This window comes from Solanum stenotomum, chromosome 6 (assembly GCF_019186545.1).
Source record: "Solanum stenotomum isolate F172 chromosome 6, ASM1918654v1, whole genome shotgun sequence".
NCBI lineage: Eukaryota > Viridiplantae > Streptophyta > Magnoliopsida > Solanales > Solanaceae > Solanum > Solanum stenotomum.
The window spans coordinates 3,504,432-3,528,045 of record NC_064287.1 but is presented as its reverse complement, the minus strand read 5'-3'; the positions used below and the strand labels follow the sequence as shown (position 1 = coordinate 3,528,045).

General features: G+C 30.9%; 2 protein-coding genes across 2 annotated transcripts; one reads left to right on the top strand and one right to left on the bottom strand.

Moving 5' to 3' along the window:
* The first annotated feature begins 5,338 nt into the window (after window positions 1-5,338).
* Window positions 5,339-8,404, top strand: LOC125867090 (eukaryotic translation initiation factor 1A). The gene is made up of 2 exons (XM_049547512.1): window positions 5,339-5,724; window positions 8,024-8,404. The coding sequence occupies exons 1-2, from the start codon at window positions 5,470-5,472 to the stop codon at window positions 8,204-8,206; spliced, it is 438 nt and encodes a 145-aa protein (XP_049403469.1). The 5' UTR covers window positions 5,339-5,469; the 3' UTR covers window positions 8,207-8,404.
* A 1,159-nt stretch (window positions 8,405-9,563) lies between these two features.
* Window positions 9,564-13,923, bottom strand: LOC125867079 (GDSL esterase/lipase At4g01130-like). The gene is made up of 5 exons (XM_049547499.1): window positions 13,649-13,923; window positions 11,339-11,548; window positions 11,085-11,242; window positions 10,309-10,579; window positions 9,564-9,860 (listed from the first exon to the last, which is right to left on the bottom strand). Exons 1-5 carry the CDS (start codon window positions 13,893-13,895, stop codon window positions 9,589-9,591), a joined length of 1,158 nt encoding a protein of 385 aa, XP_049403456.1. The 5' UTR covers window positions 13,896-13,923; the 3' UTR covers window positions 9,564-9,588.
* Between the last annotated feature and the right edge of the window lie 9,691 nt (window positions 13,924-23,614).

Genomic DNA, 23,614 nt, shown 5'->3' with positions numbered 1-23,614 from the left:
GTTCATTATTTTTAGATATATATTTTTGTAATTATTGATAAGTATACAGTGATACACGTGCAAGAAAAATAGTTACTTAAAACAAAAAACAACAACTAAGACTATTTACTTTTCAAGAGAAAAACTATCACTGTTAAAATAACGTATTTATATATCATTTGAACTAAATCTCACTAAATCAAGTATACAAAATTTTATGGGTGTCACATTTGAGAGACGTGTTATTAATTACTTTAAACATAAGAAGGTGAGAATAGTGTTTATTTTTTAATAGATAAAATGTACATCATAAAGCAACATCTCTAAAGTGAATTTAAGGGTTTATGCATAAGTACACAACTTAATTTAGTTAGGGTCCTATTATCCCCCTCCACCCCCCCCCCCCCTTCAAAACTCATGTTTTTGTATTTTCAAGCACTTTTTGTGCCAAGTTGGCCCCTTCAACGAGATAAATTGATTGGTTGCCTTGTATAACACGCATGTAAATATTTTATGATTTAAAAAAAAATTAATAATTTTCTTATATTAACTATCTTGTGTTCAAACAAAGTTAATACATATAACTTTTTTAAAAAAAAAAAAAATTGTCTTGTAGCTAAACCCTTTTTTTTCATTTTTTACCTTCATTGATCGTTTTTTCTCTTTATTTCTATTGATTATATTTATTCTTTTTATTTTATTTACCTTTTTCTTTTGATTTGATTTCAAATTTACATTCAAAGTCTTGTATTTAAAATAGTTAATTTTGTCTGGATATCAAAGTAAGTGAAAAAAATCAAACAACACATTTAAAAAATTGACATGACACCTTCAACTACCCAAGTTTAGTTAATTTTGTCTGGATATCAAAGTAAGTGAAAAAAATCAAACAACACATTTAAAAAATTGACATGACACCTTCAACTACCCAAGTTGGTTGTGTTTGTACACACTCGTCTGCCACGTGTGTAAATATTATTTTATTTTAAAAAATAGAAATACCTTTTTTGGTTTTTTTTCTCTAAAATATTCTTATTTTCTTTATCTTATATTTAAATTAAGTTAATACACATTCTTTTTACCTTGTATCACAAACTTTTTTTAAAGCCTTCATTCATTGTTTTTTCTCCTTTATTTTTTTATTGATTTTATCTTCTTTGTCTTTCGTTTTGATTTGATTTCAAATTTAATTCCAAATGTCTTGTATTTAAAATAAATTAATTTTGAACGGATGTCAAAATAAGTGAAGAAACTCAAATAAAACATAAGAAAATTAAAACGTTAAAATTCAAGGACACTTTTGATTATTTTTTTTAAAAAAAATACACATACTTTTTTAAAAAAATAATTAAAAGTGAAAAGATAATAAATTAAATTTAAAAAAATTAAAGTGAAAAGAAATTAAAATAAATATTTTATTAAGAAACTATAAAAATAATTAAATATATATAAGTTTTGATATCAATAAATATTGTGTACTAACTAATTATAGAATTACCAATAAAAAAAATGACATGTGTTCAATTTGTGCACTCATCACTTGCCTTCAAGAGATTATGCACACTCTCTATGCCATGTCAACATTTGTGGTATATTTATTCCATTTTAAATTAGTTTATGGGTAATAGGATCCTGGTTAAGTTTAGGTGTTTAGGATTTCTGTCATAGTCTAGGGGGTACTTGTGCTATACCCCGTTACTTTATTAAACTTAATCCATCGATTAGTTATACCTCATATAAGGTCTCATTTTATCTATCACTCCTCGAGCCAACACCCTGGACGTGGCCGGCACTAGAGAACCATTGTTGGCCACAAGCAAACTCTTGGCCTGACTCAATTTTCAGCGGAAGACTTTCTCAATAAAAGATAAACTCAAAAGTAGAACTTTACTCGAAATCTAAAAATAATAACTCAGAATATATAAGAATATTCTACTAGTCAGAAATAGGCAACTCAAGTCTTTAAAATATTTAACAAAGAAATGAAAAGACTCATGACTACTACTATCTATCTATAAAGCCTCTACTAACTGAGACAGACGTTGGGACAAGATCCACGACATCCTAATAACAAAACTAAAATGATAAAACATAAATGAGGGATCCTCCAGAAGCAAGGGGCTCACTAAACAACTCTGAAATTGCAACTCGTATCAACGAATAGTCTATTGATGACCCTGATCTACTGTATCTGCATCATGAAACGATGCAGGCCAAATGACATCAGTACATTGAATGTACGTGCATGTAAGGAAAAAACTGCGCATAACATCAAAGCTTGAACTTTGGAAAGAAGGAAACATACTTACCTCGACTCTACTCAACTCAACTCAACCTCAACTCATGAATACTTAATTCAATGCAGTATAAAAACAACAATAAAGATACAGTTTGTATAAAGCATTTAAAACAGTAAATAACAACTCAATGTATTTAAAAATATAATAATAACTCAGTTTGTACGTAAAAATACAAAATAACTTTGGCTGGGAGATTCTCTATCCAACAATCATCACTATGAGCTATGTGATGATACAACGCCTCGTCCATGCTGTCAGAACTGTCATATACCTTGTCGGGATATAGAACTCCTCAACTAAGTGGATCCACTAAGCTATACTTAAAACGCAATAAGGAATCATTTAAAAAGTATGACCTTTTCTACCCACGTTGGCTACATGCTTTACGGGGGCTAAGAGTTGTCTGAACTCTCCCCCATATCGGTACTCAATACTACTCCCAAAATATAACTTAGCTCATATATTTTTTTAAAAACATTTTCTCATCCTCAACTTTGAGATTATTACTCAAAAAGATTTCTCTTAAAAGAGATAGTACTCAAACCTCCTCATGAACTCTTTTGGAAATCGGTGTTTCCTCACATCTAAAATTTAAAAACATTTACTCTTGGGAATACTTAGTTCCCATATATCAATTTTTTTAAAAATGAAACTCAACTCTCCTCAGACTCAGACTCAACTACTCAAATCTTAAAACAAGTTTTAAAAGATTGTAAAAAACTTCTCAAAATGACTCGAAAGACTCTCTCAAACTTGACTCTTATCTCTATCTTGAATTTGAATTATGAATTCAAGAGTTATGATTTATGATATGAAGGGTCTAGTGATGATTAAACGAGTTTTTAGATAGTTAGTAACAAGAAACGGGCGAAAACACTGACTGGGGAGCAAAGGCGCGATGCGGAGAAGAATTTATTTATTTAGTCGCGAAATAATTTTTTGAGACAGTGGAGTCCCCCCTCTCTCCATGACGCAGAGAGAGAGAGGAAATTCTCTAAGGGAGCAAGTCCGTGATGCGGACCTAGGCACCAATTTCTACCCGATCTTTTCTTCCTCTCCCAAACTTGATTTAACTCATACCCATTGAAATTCTAAGATAAAAACTCTCGAATTCTTATAACCCAGAACAAGTTCAGCGAAACCCACCCAAGAATTTATCAATTTACTCAACTCATTAACAATATCCTCGCCTCAAGAACTCAACCAAACATCAAAATTTAAGTACGAATGACAACACTTGAAGAAACTCTTTTAGAACTTAAATCATTCAATCTTTATGGATGAATTCGAATATGTAAATCATGATTGACATGTGGGTGAACGAACCTAACACTATGAAAACTTACATACCTGGATTTGGCGAAACAATTCCTCGATTCACAAGAAATCTTGAACGTTCTTTCTTTTCTCCTATATTCCTCTTCTTGAACTCTCTTCTAAAACCTTAAGCGTAATTTAGGATTTTTAAAACTGACCCAATTCAGATTTGACCCCAAAATATTACTAAAAATGTGTTTAATCTGATGGGGTAAGGAAAATATCAAAATACCCCTCATTAATATGGGTAACTTTCCTTATCTGAACAGACTAACTTCAAACGGGCATATCTCTCTCACCCAAACTCGAAAATTAGCAAATTCGGTGGCGTTGGAAAGAGGATTTCAAGACCTTTCATTTGATACACATAACTCATCATGTACTGAAAGTTATGGCCATTTGAAGATGACCCAAAACTCACATCTTAAGCATAGCTTGAAAAATTCTCAAATTAACTCTTTCCAAATTATTTCTTTCTATTATTAGCTCTTTCTAAGGCGGGATGTTACATTATCCCTAGAAAATGGAGGGATAACTAATTCAAGATTTAACAATCCTTGGATAAGACCCCTAAATGACTAAACTATCCTTCATTCTTTTTTCCTAAATTTCTTTGTAATTTAGTGTCCTTTTTTATTTATATTGGAACAGTTATAAATGTTCTTTTTAATACTCCAAATTCATCCAATGTAATTATAATTTCACAAACTAATATTTTTTTCTCCATGTTTGATTTGCTATATTGGGTTGATTTTTGTTCAGGTTTCATTTTTTTAAAATGTAATTTGTCAATTGACTACTTGAACTATTTTTTTTAATAAACTTCGTGTATTTGAACAATTTAAGTAGTCTTAAATCTATGTTAAGTTTAAAGTATATTTGACTAACAAAAAATTAGAAATACACCATGCTATCAAGGATTGTCGTTGTGGCACGTCACACCTCAAAATTAATAATAATTTTTAAAAAATATATTTTAGTATTTAACTTGACTAGGTAAATGAAATAGAAAATCTCAAAATAACTCAACAGTATAAAGGAAAGAAGCTTTTTGTATAGTTTTAAACCAAACACAAGATTATGTGGGAAATGATGAACCAAACACTTGAAAAAACTAATTCATGTATTACTAAATCGTGCAGTACTAATCCCTTCATTATGCATATTTAGAAGGAAAATCTTTCGTGACGTGAATTCGAATTAGTTGGGCACCAATTCATGTACCGAACACCGGAAAAAAAAAAGGGATAATACATATATTTGACCTTAAACTTGGCTTCAAATTTTAACTTTGACCTCCAACTTTCATAGTGCACAAACAAGCACTTTAACTATCCAACCTTTTAATAAATAAACACGCGATTTTTGGAGCCAAGAGCGTGAAATGCAATCGCTGCCACGTGTATTAGTGAGCCACTCAATGGCTGCCAACTAATTAAACACTTTACACGTCAATTTTAGAACTAAAAAATAAATAAAAATTAATTAAGGGTAGAGTTGTCATTTCAGCATTTTTTTCACTGTTGTGTGCCTAAAAATTACTTCTCACTCGCGCAAAATGCGTGCACGTCACGCGTTTTGCCAGGTAAGACACGCGTGTTTATTTATTAAAAGGTTGGATAGTTAAAGTGTCTATTTGTGCACTNAAAAAAAATATTGTGCTCCTTTGTGACACTATACACGTGTACAAGGGTAAAATGGTCTAAGTGACACCATGGCTCTCGTGGCTTCAACGCTAGCTCATAACATTTCTAATCAAGACAACAAAAAAAATCATTCAGATAAAAAGGAACAAGAACGCCCCCTTTTTTCCAATTTAGGGTTTCTTCCTTCTCCAATCGAAGTTTGAGAGAAGCGATTCAATCAAACAACCATGCCGAAGAACAAGGGTAAGGGAGGTAAGAACAGGAAGAGAGGAAAGAATGAAGCCGACGATGAGAAAAGAGAGCTTGTTTTCAAAGAAGATGGACAGGAATATGCTCAGGTCCTTCGTATGCTTGGTAATGGACGTTGTGAAGCTATGTGTATTGATGGAACTAAGCGTCTTTGTCACATACGTGGTAAGATGCATAAGAAAGTATGGATCGCTGCTGGTGATATCATCCTTGTTGGCCTCCGTGACTATCAGGCAAGATCCAATTTTTCCGATACTCTTTTCTTCTATTTGTGTTTTTCATATCTGTTTTTGAGAAATAAAATTTGGTGTTTTTTTTAAAAAAAAAATGGTGTAGGGGGTTACAAGCTTGAGGATCAAACCCTCAACAACAATGTGTAAATTTGGTGTGACAAAGATGTTCTCTTTTTAGTAGTTTCTGTTCTGTAATGTATAACTTTGATCACTTTGCCTAAATGGATAAATGGGATGATGTACAAAAATTGCCTCCTCTGTATTAGGATAGAACTATTGATTCCATATTTTTTTGATTGGGGGGCATAAAGTCCCGAGGATTTTAAGTTATTGGGTATGGTGCACCTACTACTTTGTAGTAGTATGGACATGCTATCTCAAGGAAGTAGCTAGTCTATGTATGATTGATTTGTGTATGTATATATGTGTGTGTGTGCGCGCTGTGGCGGATTTAAGACTTGGAGTTTAATGGTTCCCAATAATCTCAAATTATAAAGAAAAAGTGAGACAAAATGAAGGCTTGCGTGGTTTTTGTTAAAGCAGAAAAAAGGAGAAAAAAGAAGATAATTATGTTGCCCAAAGGATTCAAACCGTTGCAGAGGACAGCAAAACTTAACAGGATTCCCCTTTGCCACTATCAACAGACCATTTTTATATTGGGTTCCAACTAAAAAATTATTGTATGTTTAGTGGATTCTCAATATAAATACAAGGTTTGTGCAAAAGTTACTTGTTTCCGGGAACCCGCACTTCATACCCTAAATCCGCCCCTTTGTATGCCCGCAAGTGTGTCTGTGTGCACGTGTGTGTATATATATATATATGATATATGTATGTATGTATCTGTTCCTGCTTCTGGCTTGACATACATCTGCCCGTTTCAAGAGAAAAATAGTTTTTGTAATTGCTACTTACTACTGATTTTCAATTAGAAGTGGCACTAGTGTGTGTGATTGAGTCTGTGTATGAAGATCTCCTTCCTCATTTTACTTGGCAATTAGTGCCTGATAAGCCTAAAACAAAGGCTATATTTTTACTGAAAAGATTGAAAATTATAGGTAGAGAATAAATATGGACTTAGAGAAAGCATACTATAGAGTGCAAAGAAGTATCTTTGGTAGGTAATGCAAAAGAAAAGAATTCATGTCAAATATATAAATGGCATACAGGATATGTACAAGGGAGCTGTCACAAGTGGGAAAACAGTTGTGGGATTGGCGGGAGCAGTTCTCCATTATTGTGGGTTTTGCACTAGGGCTTTGCGCTAAGCTCGTGTCTATTTACACTTGTAATGGGATGGGCTAACCAATGATATACAGCATGAGGTACCATGCTTTATGCTCTTCGCAAGCAAAATCTTGTTAATTGATGGAACTAGTAAGGTTGTCATTCAAAAGCTCGAGTGATAGAGAAGCACTTTAGAGAGTTAGGGATTTGAGATAAGTTGGGAGTAGGACAAAACTTCATTCACTGCTCGTTCAGCCAAAGAGATAGGACTGGAGTCCAGGTGAGATTCGATGGGGTTGAGGTATCTAATTGTTGACAGTTTAGATGTTTAGCTCAATGTTCTAGAAGAACAGAATGATAGATGAAGATTTTACACATAGGATTAAAGTAGGATGGTTGAAATGGACTGTCACAATAGTGTTATAGGAAGATATCTATCAAAGTGAAAGAAAGTTCTATAGAACAATTGAAAGATCACATCTAAAGCCCAACAAATCTACAAGATGTATGTTGTAGAGATGCGAGTATTAAGATGGATATGTGGTCATACAAGATTAGATAAGATCATATATGATCACATCCATCAGAGGGTGCAAGTAGCATGCTGAGGATAAAATGAAAATGTTACTTGAGATGGTTTGTTCACGTGTTACCTAGTCTTCTAGGTTCACTGGTTTTTAGATGTGAAAACATGATGATTGAACAATGAAAGAAGTTCTCAAAAGATCTAGACAGAGATGGAATACAATGGAAGTTGAAAAATCTGTATAGGTGATACTATCTAAAAGACTAGTGCTTACTGTAAGATATTAGTATATTAGAGATATATCCACTAGGGCATTTCAGAGAAGAACTAGTGTTTCCATAAGCGTGGAGTATTGAAATAGTTTTAGACCCAAACAGAGCATTTGATAATTGATGATTCATACTGCCGACCTCAATTAGCTTGGGATTAAGGTGTGGTGTTGTTTTACTTGGAAATTTATTTTATTATAGGTTTGCTTTGTTGAGATTTGGGTTCTTATCCAATGTGGATATTGCTGTTTTTAACTAGTTATTTTGATTTCCCCAGGATGACAAAGCTGATGTGATATTGAAGTACATGCCTGATGAGGCCAGGTTATTGAAGGCATATGGAGAGTTACCAGAGAACACAAGGCTTAATGAGGGCATTGCTAATGGTCTTGATGAAGAGGATGAGGGTGCTGGTGATGATTACATTGAGTTTGAGGATGAAGACATTGACAAAATCTAATCTAAACTCAAAACTGTTGTTACTGAGGTCTATCATAGGCCTTGCTAATATTTCTGTGGCGTTCTTTTTCCATAAACATTGAAAAAGTATTTTTGTGTATCGTTTGAAGTTGTATGATTGAGTTTTGTGCATCGAAGTTCTGTCTGAAAATTTGTGCTTTCATGAAATGAATGCAATATTCTGGCTAGTTTCTATTCAGTTATGCATGTAGTCCGGCTATCTGCTGATAGATCGTTTGCCTACGTTATACTTCTGAAATGTTTGGGTGTCGTCACATTTCTGAATTAGTTGCTGTATCTCATTAGAGGGACTTGATGTACTTGCATTGAGTGATTATTGTAGAATATATGTCTACCTGTTTCTGGCAGTGTGCTCTAAGTTGTCTTCTGGGAACAGGGAAAACTTGGAATCGAGGATGGGGATGAGTAGACTTCGATTGCGGGACCCCAGCATTTAGGTTTTGTAGTGCCTCTAGATTTACAGTTGGACCTGAGGCTGATGAACTAATTTCTTCATAGGTTACTGGCCTAGAATTTTTGCCTTTCTTAGGGTGAAAATAATTAGGGATTTGGACTCTATTCATCACTACCGCTTTTTGAATAGTTTTGTAAGGTGTCGTGATGCTGGATGATGAATTTTGTTTAGGAGTGAACTTAAATTATCTGACTTGCTTCCATCTTTTTATTTTGGTTGCTATACTGTTTATTTTGACTGATGCATGCTGTTTGAACAACAGAGTTTGAAAGGAATCAACTTTGGAGTTCTGAAAGTCAGTCCAAATTGGAACATCTAATCTTTTAAACAATAAAAACAAGTTTGTCTAAGTAGGAAGTTTAAAATCTTCTGGGATTGTGTTTCATCATTTGGGAGAGGTAATTATTCACTCCCACAAGGGATATTCTGTTTTCTTGTAGTTATTAGGCTGCAGAGTCCGAAGAATTAAATTAAGATGTCCATCGTCTACTGAAATATTTTGCAGTTGTTACACTTTGTAACTGGAAAAGATTACAATGAGAATGTAGTAGTGCAGCAAGAAAATTTGTTGAAAGGTTGGGTAATAACTTGAAGACCGATGGGAACCAAATGCAAGTGAACCATGAAAGGTATGTCTTAGTGTGTTTGGTTTGTTCAGTCTCTATTTCTCTGGTGCCCTTTTAACTAGAGACAGCAGCTCAGTGTGCCTCGAGCTTAGACCTAGTGTTAAGAGTGAAATGTGGGTTCAAACTCTCTGGATGTTGGCTTGTTTGTGTTAAAGAATGTTTCTGTTGATCCATTGTTCTTAGCACATACAGCATAATGTATCCATTTATCAACGTCAATTTTAATTAAACACGTGACCTTTATTTATTTGTTCCTCCTAGTAACAACTTGTGGATGATGTATCAACCTACAGGCTGAATATCACAGAATTTATGTAGTGAAAATGGAGGATCAAAAATAGAACCATCATTGAGAATGATATTTGCTGTAATTTTGTTTGCTGCTTCAGTGGCATGTACCCCATCCCAGCTAACATAATTGTATGGATCCTCACAGGCTGTGGCTGACAATGTTTGTCCATTTACCTCTTTGGTATTTCCACAGTATACTTCCTGGTTAAAGTTGTAAGAACCACCTCCTTGTCCACAACATGCTTTGTTTCCATATTTTAACCCTACAAACAGAGACATCATTAGAAGTTGGTCAACAAATTTAGGCGGAATACATCGATAGCCCCTTCAACTTGTTAGTAAACCTCATTTAAGATACTCGAATTATACTTTGGTTTGATTCCACACCTGAACACATGCATGATAAAGTATTCCTATTAGATACTTCAGTCTCTAATTTTGGAGAAACTTTTTGTCTATGTTCTTAAGTGCTCATTATACGTAGACAAGTTAAACCATTTAAAAAATTTCACCTCCTTTAATTTTACACCTTAGTTTCATAAGCCATAAAACCTCATGTGTATAATTAAAGGAGTCGTCTTATTTTAAATGGTCAACTTGTCTACGTGTAATGGACGCTTATAAACACACAATCTTTTTCAATAGTTTGTGTCAGAAGTGTCTAATAAGAACATTTGATCATATGTTTAGGTGCTCAATTGGAGTACGTACCATGAGAAGTGGGGTGTTGGAAAAGCTCCAAGAGGACAGCATGAGTGTCCACATAAATAACATTTGCATCTGAAAGATCTTTTCTTGTTTGTGCCAATGCATCTTTAAGCATATTGTTATAGTCCACAACTGCATTGTTGTATGATATCAAGCATCCACACTCATCAATATCAGAACTTTCATGAGGGAGCTTCACCAAAAATGCTGGGTAACATCCAATTGGTGCAAGGTTAAGTACCAAAAATGTTCTTCCTCCTAATCCATAGATTTCCTGATGAAAAATCAATAGTCAAATTTAACCTCGAAATCTAGATCATGAGGTAACCAAGTTCCCAATTCATAATCGATGTAAGAAACTCAATAGCTCCAACATGCTTAGGCATGATCCAGTTGAAGCGTGGATAATATAATATGGGGGTCAAACATCGGGTAAACCACAATTTGAGTTGGTTAGGGTTTGATACCGTGAACTCTGAGTAAGCCTCAATTCAAAAGGTAGATCATGAGATGAGCATTGCCCAAGACCATATAAGAAGTCTCCTATCCACAAGCGATGTAGGGAACTCAACAATTTCTATATTGAAACTAATTAACTTTACTTTTTTTTCTTTCATTTTACCCTTAATAAAAAGTTGTTATTGACACACAAATATTATGACATGTTTAAAAACCACAAACTTCAAAAGTTTCTTTTTGCTTTCTAAAACTCAGTACAGAACCAAACTACGTCAGACAAACTGAGACAAAACGTATATTAATTCTAATGTTATTATTACCTTGATTGTGCTAACAATTTGGGAAACTACTTGAGGTAAGTACTCCTTCACTCCACCTATTCCTTTACTTCCCAAATCACCAGTGAAGTCATTCTGACCTATATAGAATGTATAAAGAGATTTCCCAAATATGTCTGAGGGAGGCAGATTAGTGTTACCTGAAAATTAAGAAAAAATAATATAAAGATTATGAAAAAAAATATGAATATTTTTAAAAATGGAATACTAATAAAGTAGTAAATTATTTATTTTACCTTTACTCTGAAATTCATCAATTTTAGCCTTAAATAGCTTGAACTGTTGGAGTTGAATTCCTAGGTAAAAAGGGCTAACACCTGATACAAACAATGATGTTTGTGGCATGAGCACTGTGGATGCTGATGTTGCAAAGTTTGCACCATGTCTGAAATCAGATCCAATTGATTGCAAATATGGACTCAAAAATGGCAAACCTAATCCTTGAGCTGCATATCAAACAACACTATTATTTAATAGCAATTTTAGTAACCAACGCAGGGTTCAGGGAAAGGCCGCATATAAGTCATGTTCAAGTAGGGTACATAAGAAATGTTCAAGCAGGGTCCGGGGAAAGACCGCACATAAGCCATGTTCAAGCAGAGTTATAAATTGTCGAAGTCAGAAATTTCATTAAGGATGGTCAAGATCTGATGTAGGCAACCTACTTAATACAACATCAATATATAATTGATTTCACAGCTTGAACCTATGACATATAGATTACACGAAGACATTTTTACCATTCCCTAAAGACATAATAACATAAATATGCCATTTTACTTGGATTCAACGGCATCTATACCCTCCAACTTTTGGTGTGTGCACAACTAGGCACACTTAAACTTGTATAAAATTGAACAAGTAGACACACACGTCCTACGTGATATAATACACGTAGACCGCCACATTAGACATAAAATTGTCATGTAGGACGTCACGTAGAACAAATATGGTTATTATTCAATTTTATACAAATTTAAATATCTATTTATATACACCCATAATTAAAGATCATAAACATCACTTGAGACCAAGTTAAATTACACGTTTATGTATTATGCCTTCTCTAAATCTCCGCTTCCCTATATATAAAGCACAATAACGTTATGAGGAAAAAAAAACAAAAGAAAGTCACGGACTTGATCTCATGTATAAATTTCTACTAATAGGACAAAGAAAGGTAAACCTATGGACAAAACAAAAAATAATTACACCTTTATATGGACCAACTACTTTACTTTTTACAGCTAAGCCTTTTTTGTCAACTCCGGTCACAATAATATGTTTTTTTGTCATTTAAGGAATAGTAAGAAAAAGATGACATTGGTGATGACAACTTAGAGAATGGGCATACATATATATATATAGATTACGAATTTGAGTTGTGGAAGTAATCATTAATACTTACGTAAGCTATCTACATTACATTATTTTTGGTGCAACCCTTTTTCGAACTCTACATGAACGCATGATGATTTGTGTATCGAGCTACCCTTTACTAATCTATGTGTGATTTATAGATAATGGAATCGAGCAAGCAAGCACTAACCCTTGCATTATATTTCCTCCGTCCCACTTTATATGATGAAGTTTAACTTCATGACACAGTGTTTAAGAAAGAAAAAAAAATTGAAACTTGTGGTCTAAAATAAGTGTGATAGATATTTGTATGAGTAAAAATTATTTCATTAAGGGTAAATAGGACATTTTAAAATTAAAAAGTTACTAAATATATAAATGTGTCAATCTATTTGAGACTCACTAAAAAAAATGAATTACATAAATTGAGACATAAAAAGTAATAAATTGTCTACATAACACCCTAAGCCCTTAGGATACGATCCTTCCCTTGCATGAACCAAAATGATATGTGCACATCACTGCCCTTTAATTAATCTAAATAAAGAATTTATGTTATATACCCTTTTTTTTTAAAAAAAAAAAAAAGTACACTATCAATTGCTCAAAGGATATCTATAAGTATACTTTCTTTTTAAATGTGGAATTTGTAGTGTCGAAAATAAAATAAGTTATCTACTAATCGATAAAGATGACACAAAAATATTTTAATCAACCCAACACAGGAAAATTAAAAAAAAAAATTGGTATACCAAACACATCTTTTTATAAAATATAGTTTGAGTACTTAACACTATTTACAAAAGAAATAAAAATTTTTGGAACTTAATTATGATCATAAATATGTCAAAATTGAATGTATTAATTATAAAACTCATTTATGTAACTTTAAAAATCACTTCTCAAGAGCAAAAATAGAAAGTCTAAACTAAAATACTTTCCAACTATAAAAGTGTTTTCGTTCTTTTTTAAACGGACTAATAAAAAAAATAGTATAACAATCAAATCAATACTTATAGTAAGATCCAATTGAACAAAATGAATACAACAACAACAAACTCAATAAAATTTCACAAATTGATTCTGAAAAAGTATAATGTACGCAGATTTTACTCCTACAATAGATAAAGAGTTTGTCTCGAAAGACCCTCGACTCAAATATAAATGAAATTAGATGAAAACCATACCAAGAAAATCAACAATGACTCTTCCATCAGTTGCCCTTCCAGTTGGTCTTTTAAAATAAGTCATTCCATAAGGAGGCCCTTGAGATGGAAATGCAGCATTAAATCCACCAGTATCAGTATTTGAATCTCCAAAATTAAAAATTGCTTCAAATGCACATTTACTTTCCACCAAATTATTACAAGTTGTTATAATAATAATAATTAAAATAAACCAAACCACAATTGATGAAAACCAACAACTCATCATTTTTCTATTGTTTTTTTCCTCTCAAAAACAAAAAATACCATAATATAAAGTAATGGATTATGTTGAGACATTTTTTCCATTATATAGAAAGGAAAGCCAATGCATGTGAACAACATCAATATTGCTGACGCAATAAATCATTGTATGTACGAACAAATACTGTTACTAATACTTATAAAATTCATATTTTATTTTTAGTGCCGAATTTAGAATTTTCATTTAAAGAGTTCGAAAAATAAATATGTAAAATATAATGTAGTACATAAAAATCAATCTTAAGAGGTTAGGGGTGCAATTTGAATGCCCTTAACCGTTGAGCTAACCTTTTAATTTGCATATTGTTTATGGGTTTCAAAATTTATATATATATATAGAAAAATATACCTTGTATTTGTCATATATTTTTTGCCGAAAGGATTCGGGTGAATATATACCTACCAGAGTACAGGAAACAAGTTCAGCAGAACTCAATAATTTAAAATTTTATTTAATAATTACAACTTATTAGTTTCAAACCCAACTAATTCAACGGAACTAAATTTTTGAACTCATAAATTTTAAATTCTGACTCCTATCTATACGAGAAAGTGTTCTATCTCTTGTTCTTTGCATCCTAGTTCCTACCAGTTCATTTACATGATTAGGAACAAAAAAAGGACAACTGTATCCTTTGATTTAAATGGTTAACAACAAAAAAAGAACAACTGTATCTTTCGATTGGGTTGAGGTTGGGGGGGAAGAACTCATCATTAACTTGGAAAATGCAATAAATTAACATATGTACAAAATTGTATTCTTTGGATTTAGTTAAAAAAGAGGCAAATATGAACATTTTTTCTAAACTGTTGGTAAGCACAAGTTAGCTAGCTAGAAACAATGATGATCAACTCATGCACAACAAACAACTATATATAACGTATTCAATATAATTTCGTAAGTAGGATTTGAAAAAAGTGAAGTATGTAAGGAGACTATTTGTGAAAGACTCTCAACTCAAATAAAGTATATAAAAAAATAAGTATGTAAATCGAACTTAATCGAAGACCTAATATAGCACTAAAACAAAAATGCGGATAGACGAATAACTACTCGTTTTCATATGTAGCTAGAATTAAGATTTTAAGCTTATGTGTTTCAAATTTTTAAAAAGGTAGTTTATTATATTTTGATATTTATGCATATTAAATGAACTTTCAAAAACAAATACTCTCTCTTTCTCAATTTACGTGACACTTTTCATTTTTCGAGAGTCAAACAATTTAAGTTTGACCAGCAATTTGCGCATGGAATCTTTAAATTTTTTGAAATGAAATTTATATATTTGCAAACTACATAAAAAGTATTATAAGTTGCAATAATTGATAATTCAGAATGTTTAAAAGATGTACGAAAAACTTACGGTAAAAAATAGACTTGTTTGAATCTCAAAATCCGAAAAGTGCCACATAAAATAAAAAGGACGCAGTATAAGAAAAATATAATTCTAAAACTATAATCTAAAACATGTTATTATATCTATTTAATTAGAAAAGCATAATACTTTGCAAGAAGATTGGCGGTTGGGGGCTTGGGGCTGTGGAAATACTTTGCAAGAAGATTAACTTCATTAAGAAATGACAACTATCAACTACACATTTTGTCCAATATGTATACCATTTTCAAGTGCTTGCATGGATGGCTATTTTTTGGGTGGTTTTTAATTTTTGTTCCTTAGTAGGTCATATCACTTTAATTTTTGTTCCTTAATTGATAATGATTTTTTATTTTTTTTTATTATTATTCATTTCATAAAAATTATGGGCTACAATATTTTTAATTGTGACCTAATTTCGCAAGGTATAAATTTAGAGAACTTTTGTCTTGTTTGACATAAGATGCAGGAATAAGTTGTGCCTATTGAGGCATAACTTTGTTGGTTTTGAAACTGAATTTATGCTTCTATTGGCATACGTTTTGTAGGGACTAAGTTATGTCTTGTGGGTTATGAACTTCTTAAAGAATAATGTTTTGAAACTAAACTTATACCTAACTAAGTTTTGTCTAGTAAGACATAACTTATGAGTTATGAACTGAACTTATGTCTCTAATGACAAAAGTTTCACATGAATTAAGTGGCATAACTTGTTTTGCGAAGTAAGACATAACTTGTTTTGCATTGTAAAACATAACTTGTGTTATATCATGATGTGAAAATCTTTTTCATTAGGATTAACTCAAGAATTTGAAGGAACTGCATGTTCATTGCTAAATCTAAGGTTGTTGATTCAAACATAGCAAAGAAGGAGATTAGATCTAAGTTTCGCAATGACCCCATCAAAAAGGGGCTAAAAGCTCCAAAGAAAAAAAGAGAACGAGGAAAAAGAGTTATTGATTCCAAGGAAAAAGTACAAAAAACATCTTCCAGTAAGAATGACTCAAAAACAATTGTGGAAGATGATTATGATGCAATGGACCAACATGAAGCAAAAGATTTTGAGATATAGCCTTGTTTTTGTTTTCAATTTGTATATGACAAAATAAATGGGTTGTTTGTTTGTCCACTATACTATTTTGGAATGTCTAACAATACTTGTCCACTTTATGAAATCAATGGATAATTTTATATTTATTTTCTAATTTACCTTTCTTATTAATTATAGTCATTTCCCTATTACATTTTTCAAGACATTTATTTATTATGTTCAAAGGCTGATATAGTAAAATTATTCTTCTATTTATAGTTTCTTAAGTGTGCAAAGTTAATAGTGGACAAATATTGTTGGATAGAGGGAGTATTACATAATTAATAACCAATATATTTATAAATAATCAGTTATGCAATTTATAAGACTACAGTTATACAATCAATATTATGTAGTTATACAACTGCAACTATTTGTATAATGAAGATCTATTATTTGTATATTTTGTATACAATCTATATAACATAGATTTCAAACCGTCACATATAGATAATTAATATAAATGAATAAAAATTAAATTATACATATTTGTTGTCTTAAAATACACAACGAATTGTATACCATCTATATAATATGGAGTTCAAAGCGTAACGTATACAAACTGATATAAATCAAAGAAAAATTATTTAATTATACACATTTGTTGACTTAAAATGTACAACGACTTATATACGATCTATATAATATAGAGTTCAAACTGTAACATATACAAACTGATATAAGTAAACAAAATTATTCAATTATACATGTGTTGACTTAAAATATACAAGAAATTGTATACAATCTATATAGTATGGAGTGACATGTACAAAAGGATATGAGTCAAAGAAAAATTATTCAATTATACATATTTATTGACTTAAAATATACAACGACTTATATACAATCTATACAATATGCTTAGACACATAAACACACACAAACAAACTTAATCTGAAATTTGATACCAATTATATACATACACAAATGATTTTCAATCAAATGAACTACTTCATATAGAATGTTAATACGCTTAAAAATATTTTAAAGTTATAAATAACTATACAATTCAAACGGATATTTGTAGTCAATAATACAACCCTGCAAATTAAACACGAATTAACCAAGTGATATATGAAATACATATAAGTTGAATATAGTCGGAAAAATATACAACTCGTAATGGATAGATTATTGTATACAATCCAACAAAAAAGTCAATGGAATCGGTTTTAATTATGAAGAAGTTTCGATATAATAAACACAATGAGTGCTTTGTGTTTCGTCAAGAAGAAGTACTTTGTGTTTCGTCAAGAAGAAGAAGTCTTATTTGGTAAAGTATTCTAATTAAATTAAATGATCTTTAATTAAGGTATTATTTTCCTTTATTACTGCATAATTAGTTATATGTAATTAAACATGATTTTATACAATTATTTTATAAAAAGGGCGAAGTATATAAATCTGATTCGGAGTGACTATTTAAACTATACATGTGATATGTAAATAAGTAAACTATAGTTAAGAAGGCCTACTATGTTTCCTATTATAGCTAGTTATGAATTATCCCCCCCCCCCCCCCCCACCCCCACCCCCTAAAAAAAGCACCCCAAAATAGGACCCAACCATTTTTGGTTGGTTCGGAATGAAATTTATGAACTTGGTCTAACATCTTGAAATTCATCAGGGCTTTACTGTTGAGTACGGGTATCCTTTCGGCCCAATTGGTTAATGGCTAGAGCCCAATGCTTTAAACAAAAGGGAAAATTGTATAAAATAGCAAATTATTAATTCAAATTAATGATATAACCACAATTTTATTTAATTTTAATTCGTAGCAAACACTTGCCATTCACCTCTTTCCCCAAAGAATCTCGCTCGTCACTCTCCCTCACCTCTCTCACTTTATACAAACACAAATGTATAAATTGTGTTTGTGTAAAGCGAGAGAAAACTGTATATACAAATACAAATACATATATTTTCGTCCTATACACTTATAATTATACAAATACAGATCTTCTCCTACCAGTTCTCTTTTATCTTTCTTTCTTTCTCGCTTTATACAAACACAAATTATACAAATTACAATGTATAACTTGTGTTGTACAAAGCGAGAGAGAGAGATTTGATATACAAAATATTTTATTTCGATTCAATTGTATACAAATTCAAATTTTATTCAGATATACAAACATAATCATTGATACATATACATAGTAGTTACATATATACAATTTTCTAACTGATATACATATACAATCGTTGCGCTTTTATACAAACGAATGGTTGCTTGTGATTTATACAAATATGATGTTCCATAGCAAATATAATATTTGTTATGGAGCGCAATTATGCAAACTATAGCTATAACATAAAATATGATTTTTATGTTTGCTAAACCTAAAATTTACTCTTAAAAAAAAGGAGAAACTAAGTAAATACCCCATAAAAGCAAAATAATTACAAGCATATACATCTTTACATTCATACCCCATTAAATAATTACACTATATACCCCCCAACTAATTTCGCTTGACTGATACTAAATCAGTGTGTGTGTATATATATATATATATATATATATATTATTTTTATTTTTAAATTTTTTAATAAAAATTCTGTTCTTCGGTGCACCAAAGTTTAGAGACCCTTACACCTAACACCGAACCGAAGAATCAATCTTTTAATAAAATAACACCGAACGAAAAATCGAATTACTTCGGTTCGTTTTGATTTTTCGGTAATTATGCCCACCCCTATATGATATTGATTTAGTATTAGTTAAGCGAAATTAGTTTGGGGGGACTATATATTATAATTATTTAGTGGGATATGAATATAAAGGGATATATACTTGTAATTATTTTACTTTTATGGATGTTTGCTTAGTTTCCCTCAAAAAATCTGGACATATAGAAAAATGAGAAATTTACACCATGCGTCAAGCTTATAAATTTATTAGTTAAGTGTACATATTTCACACGTGTATCGTGATAATTCCGACTATCTTATGTTCTATAATACTTTGGTAGAGATGCTTGAATTATGAAGAAAATTTTATATTAGAAAAGAAAGATGATAAGTTATTGGTGAAACACATCATTTTGCCGACCAGGATTTATACAAGAAAAACAATGGGCTTAGAAGAGGGGTCCACCTCTCAATTGCGTTTTAAAAGAGATTTATATATATAAAAAAAAAAGGTTATGTTCGACGTAAAAAGACTATTGTGTAAAATGATTAAACTAAACAATAATTAGTTATCATTATTATTATCTAGTCGATTTTTATAAAATTATATATCTTTAAAAATTTATAATTGAAAAAATATTTATAAAAAAATATGTGATTTATCAATATAACTATTACTCTCTCTGTCCCAATTTATATGACTTACTTTCCTTTTTAGTCAGTTCCAAAAAGAATGACACAATTCTATTTTAAGTAACAATTTAGCTATAAAATGTCTATTTTACCCTTAATGAAATGATTTACAGCCACACAAATTTCTATCATTCATTTTGGACCACAAGTTTTAAAAGTTTTCCTTCCTTTCTTAAACTTCGTGCCGAGTCAAAGTACCTCATATAAAATGGGACAGAGGGAGTATAATATNCAAATTAATGATATAACCACAATTTTATTTAATTTTAATTCGTAGCAAACACTTGTCATTCGCCTCTTTCCCCAAAGAATCTCGCTCATCACTCTCCCTCACCTCTCTCACTTTATACAAACACAAATGTATAAATTGTGTTTGTGTTTGTGTAAAGCGAGAGAAAACTGTATATACAAATACATATATTTTCGTCCTATACACTTATAATTATACAAATACAGATCTTCCCCTACCAGTTCTCTTTTGTCTTTCTCTCTTTCTTGCTTTATACAAACACAAATTATACAAATTACAATGTATAACTTGTGTTGTATAAAGCGAGAGAGAGATCTGATATACAAAATATTTTATTTCGATTCAATTGTATACAAATTCAAAATTTATGCAGATATACAAACATAATCATTGATACATATACATAGTAGTTACATATATACAATTATCTAACTGATATACATATACAATCGCTGCGCTTTTATACAAACGAATGGCTGCCTGTGATTTATACAAATATGATGCTCCATAGCAAATATAAAATTTGCTATGGAGCGCAATTATGCAAATTATATTTGCTAAACCTAAAATTTACTCTTAAAATAAAGGAGAAACTAAGTAAATACCCCATAAAAGCAAAATAATTACAAGCATATACATCTTTACATTCATACCCCACTAAATAATTACACTATATACCCCCAACTAATTTCGCTTAACTGATACTAAATCTGTGTGTGTGTGTGTATATATATTATTTTAATTTTAATTTTTTTAATAAAAGTTTGGTTTTTCGGTGCACCGAAGTTTAGAGACCCTTACACCTATCATCGAACCGAAGAATCAATCTTTTAATAAAATAACACCGAACGAAAAACCGAATTAGTTCGGTTCATTTTGATTTTTCGATAATTATGCCCATCCCTATATGATATTGATTTAGTATGTTAAGCGAAATTAATTTGGGGGTATATATTATAATTATTTAGTGGGGTATGAATATAAATGGATATATGCTTGTAATTATTTTACTTTTATGGATATTTGCTTAGTTTCCCTTAAAAAATCTGGACATAGAGAAAAATGAGAAATTTACACCATGCCTCAAGCTTACATGGTGTAAATTTCTTAGTTAAGTGTACATATTTCACACGTGTATCGTGATAATTCCGACTATCTTATGTTCTATAATACTTAGGTAGAGATGCTTGAATTATGAAGAAAATTTTATATTAGGAAAGAAAGAAGATAAGTTATTGGTGAAACACATCATTTTGCCCATCAGGATTTATACAAGCAAAACAATGGGCTTAGAAGAGGGGCCCACCTCTCAATTGCGTGTTAAAAGAGATTTATAAAAAGAAAAAAAGGGAGTTATGTTCGACGTAAAAAGATTATTGTGTAAAATGATTAAACTAAATAATAATTAGTTATCATTATTCTTATCTAATCGATTTTTATAAAATTATATATCTTTAAAAATTTATAATTGAAAAATTATTTATAAAAAAATATGTGATTTATCAATATATCGTCTTAAGATATTATAATATTTTGTTTATCCATATTTACATCCTAATCGAGCTTTAGGCCCCACTCTGATTTTCTTGTGGGGATTTTTTGAGAAACCCCGATCATACCCATGTTCCTTTTTTTATATTAATTTATATGATTATGTTTGATTCGTTATAAAATTTAAAAGATAAATAAAGAGTTTTAAATTTGTGAACTCAAATAAGTTATAAATTATTTTGATAAAAATAAATAAGTACTTTTATGCTAAATTAATATTAAATATAAATATATATCAGGCTTTGAGAGTCGACTAAAAAAATAACATAAAACGAATGAAATATTAAGGAAGTATTTAACAATCTGGAGACTTTAATAACCTATTCAATTCTTCAATTGATAAATTTTAATTTTAATAATATTCGATTAAATATATTTGATCTTCGATTAGATTAACCGTATACATTTTATCGCTTAAGTTGTGAATTCTTATAATTAAATATGATTATTAATCATTCCACCACTTAATTACCTCTTTTATGCCAATTTTATATTATTACTTTATACATGACACCAATATATATATATATGAACGAATCAAAAATAAAAAATTTAAGAATATATCAATAACAATCTCTATATCTCTATAGGATAAAATAAATTTATAGATACACCACCCTCTTCAGATTTAACTTTATATGATTTTTTTTTAACTTTATATGATTACCCTATATGTATGTTGTTTGTTGTTGTTGTAATTAGGCTAAAGTCATCGATGGTCCCTTAAAGTTGTTCGCATAATTCACTTATACACTTTACTAGGACTTGTATCTATTAAACACTTAAATTGCTCAAAACATATACTCCCTCTGTCGCTAATTACTTGTTCACATTTTCTTTTTTAATTGTCCCTAATTACTTGTCCATTTTGACAAATCAAGAAAGGACAATTTTTTTTACCCATTATACCCTCAATAAATTACTTTGAAAATAGTAGAATTAGTTTTTAATTCATCCATTTTATAATTAATAGGGGTAAAGTGGTAAATTCACTACATCAATTATTGTTTTCTTAATAGGTGTGTCAATTCAAAAGTGGATAAGTAATTAGGGACAGAGGAAGTACCTATTAAACACAAAACACTGATGTAACAACTTAAGTGTACCTTACTTGACATTAGACACGTGAATAGGTTCCATATATCATTTTACTTTTATTTATTTTTGAAGAACTTGTACCTTTTTTTGTTGGGAAAAGGGTTAAAAATGCCCTTAACGTATCCCAAATGGTTCAAAAATGCCCTCCTTCCACCTTTTGGTTTAAAAATGCCCTCAACGTTTTTTTAAGGTTTAAAATTGCCCTTTTTTAACAGCCGGCTGACATGGCAAATGTGACATGGATTTTATTTACCCATTTCAAAATATATGACCCACTTAATCTAGAAACCCATTTCAAAAAATTTGACCCGATCGTTTTTGGGTCTTTTGTTTCCACTAGCTCTAGTTCTCTTCTTTCTTCTCCTTCAATTCATATGTTCTCCATTCTCTAGTTAATTGCAGGAAGAAAAAGATGGAAGAACTACATCAAGATTTGTCAAGTTGATGTTTTTGCACATAGCGCACTACAAACTTGATTATGACGTGAATTTCTGCAAGTTTTTTTAGTTCTGTTGTAAGCAAGTTCTTGAATTCAATTTGCTTGGCAAGAAACTATCTTGAAACTCATTCTTAGGATTAAAATTCATACAGTAACTCTAAGAAATAGTGCATTCAAAAAGCTAGCAATTAACCGAAAAGTTATGCATAAGTAAATCTTTCAAGGGTATTAGTTCGCAGCCGCAATACGAGAAATATCAAGAAGAAGAAAACTGAAATGTTGGCGTTATCAACAACAGTTCGTGGTATGTTTTTGCTTGAGAATCAAATCTCATTTTCGATAATGAAGCTCTTGATCAGCTTACGATATGACAAAGATGAAGGAGATGAATTGCTTGAGATGTTCTTAAATTTCACCCTTTTCGGTGAATATGAACAAAAAAGGGAAATGAGTTACAACCATGTCGAAGAGCCTCTCCATTTTCTTGAAGCATTTAGAACAAGATCATTATGGATGTAAACCTACAAAGGAAGATGCAAAAAGATGATTCATG

What these genes read in the sequence shown, in the direction of transcription:
- LOC125867090 (XM_049547512.1), top strand. Translation starts at nt 5,470, where the DNA reads ATGCCGAAGAACAAGGGTAAGGGAGGTAAGAACAGGAAGAGAGGAAAG. An exon ending in TTGGCCTCCGTGACTATCAG is followed by an intron (nt 5,725 to 8,023) that starts GCAAGATCCAAT and finishes TGATTTCCCCAG; the next exon opens with GATGACAAAGCTGATGTGAT.
- LOC125867079 (XM_049547499.1), bottom strand. Translation starts at nt 13,895, where the DNA reads ATGATGAGTTGTTGGTTTTCATCAATTGTGGTTTGGTTTATTTTAATT. An exon ending in AAATTGTTAGCACAATCAAG is followed by an intron (nt 10,580 to 11,084) that starts GTAATAATAACA and finishes ATTTTTCATCAG; the next exon opens with GAAATCTATGGATTAGGAGG. An exon ending in CCAACACCCCACTTCTCATG is followed by an intron (nt 9,861 to 10,308) that starts GTACGTACTCCA and finishes CTCTGTTTGTAG; the next exon opens with GGTTAAAATATGGAAACAAA.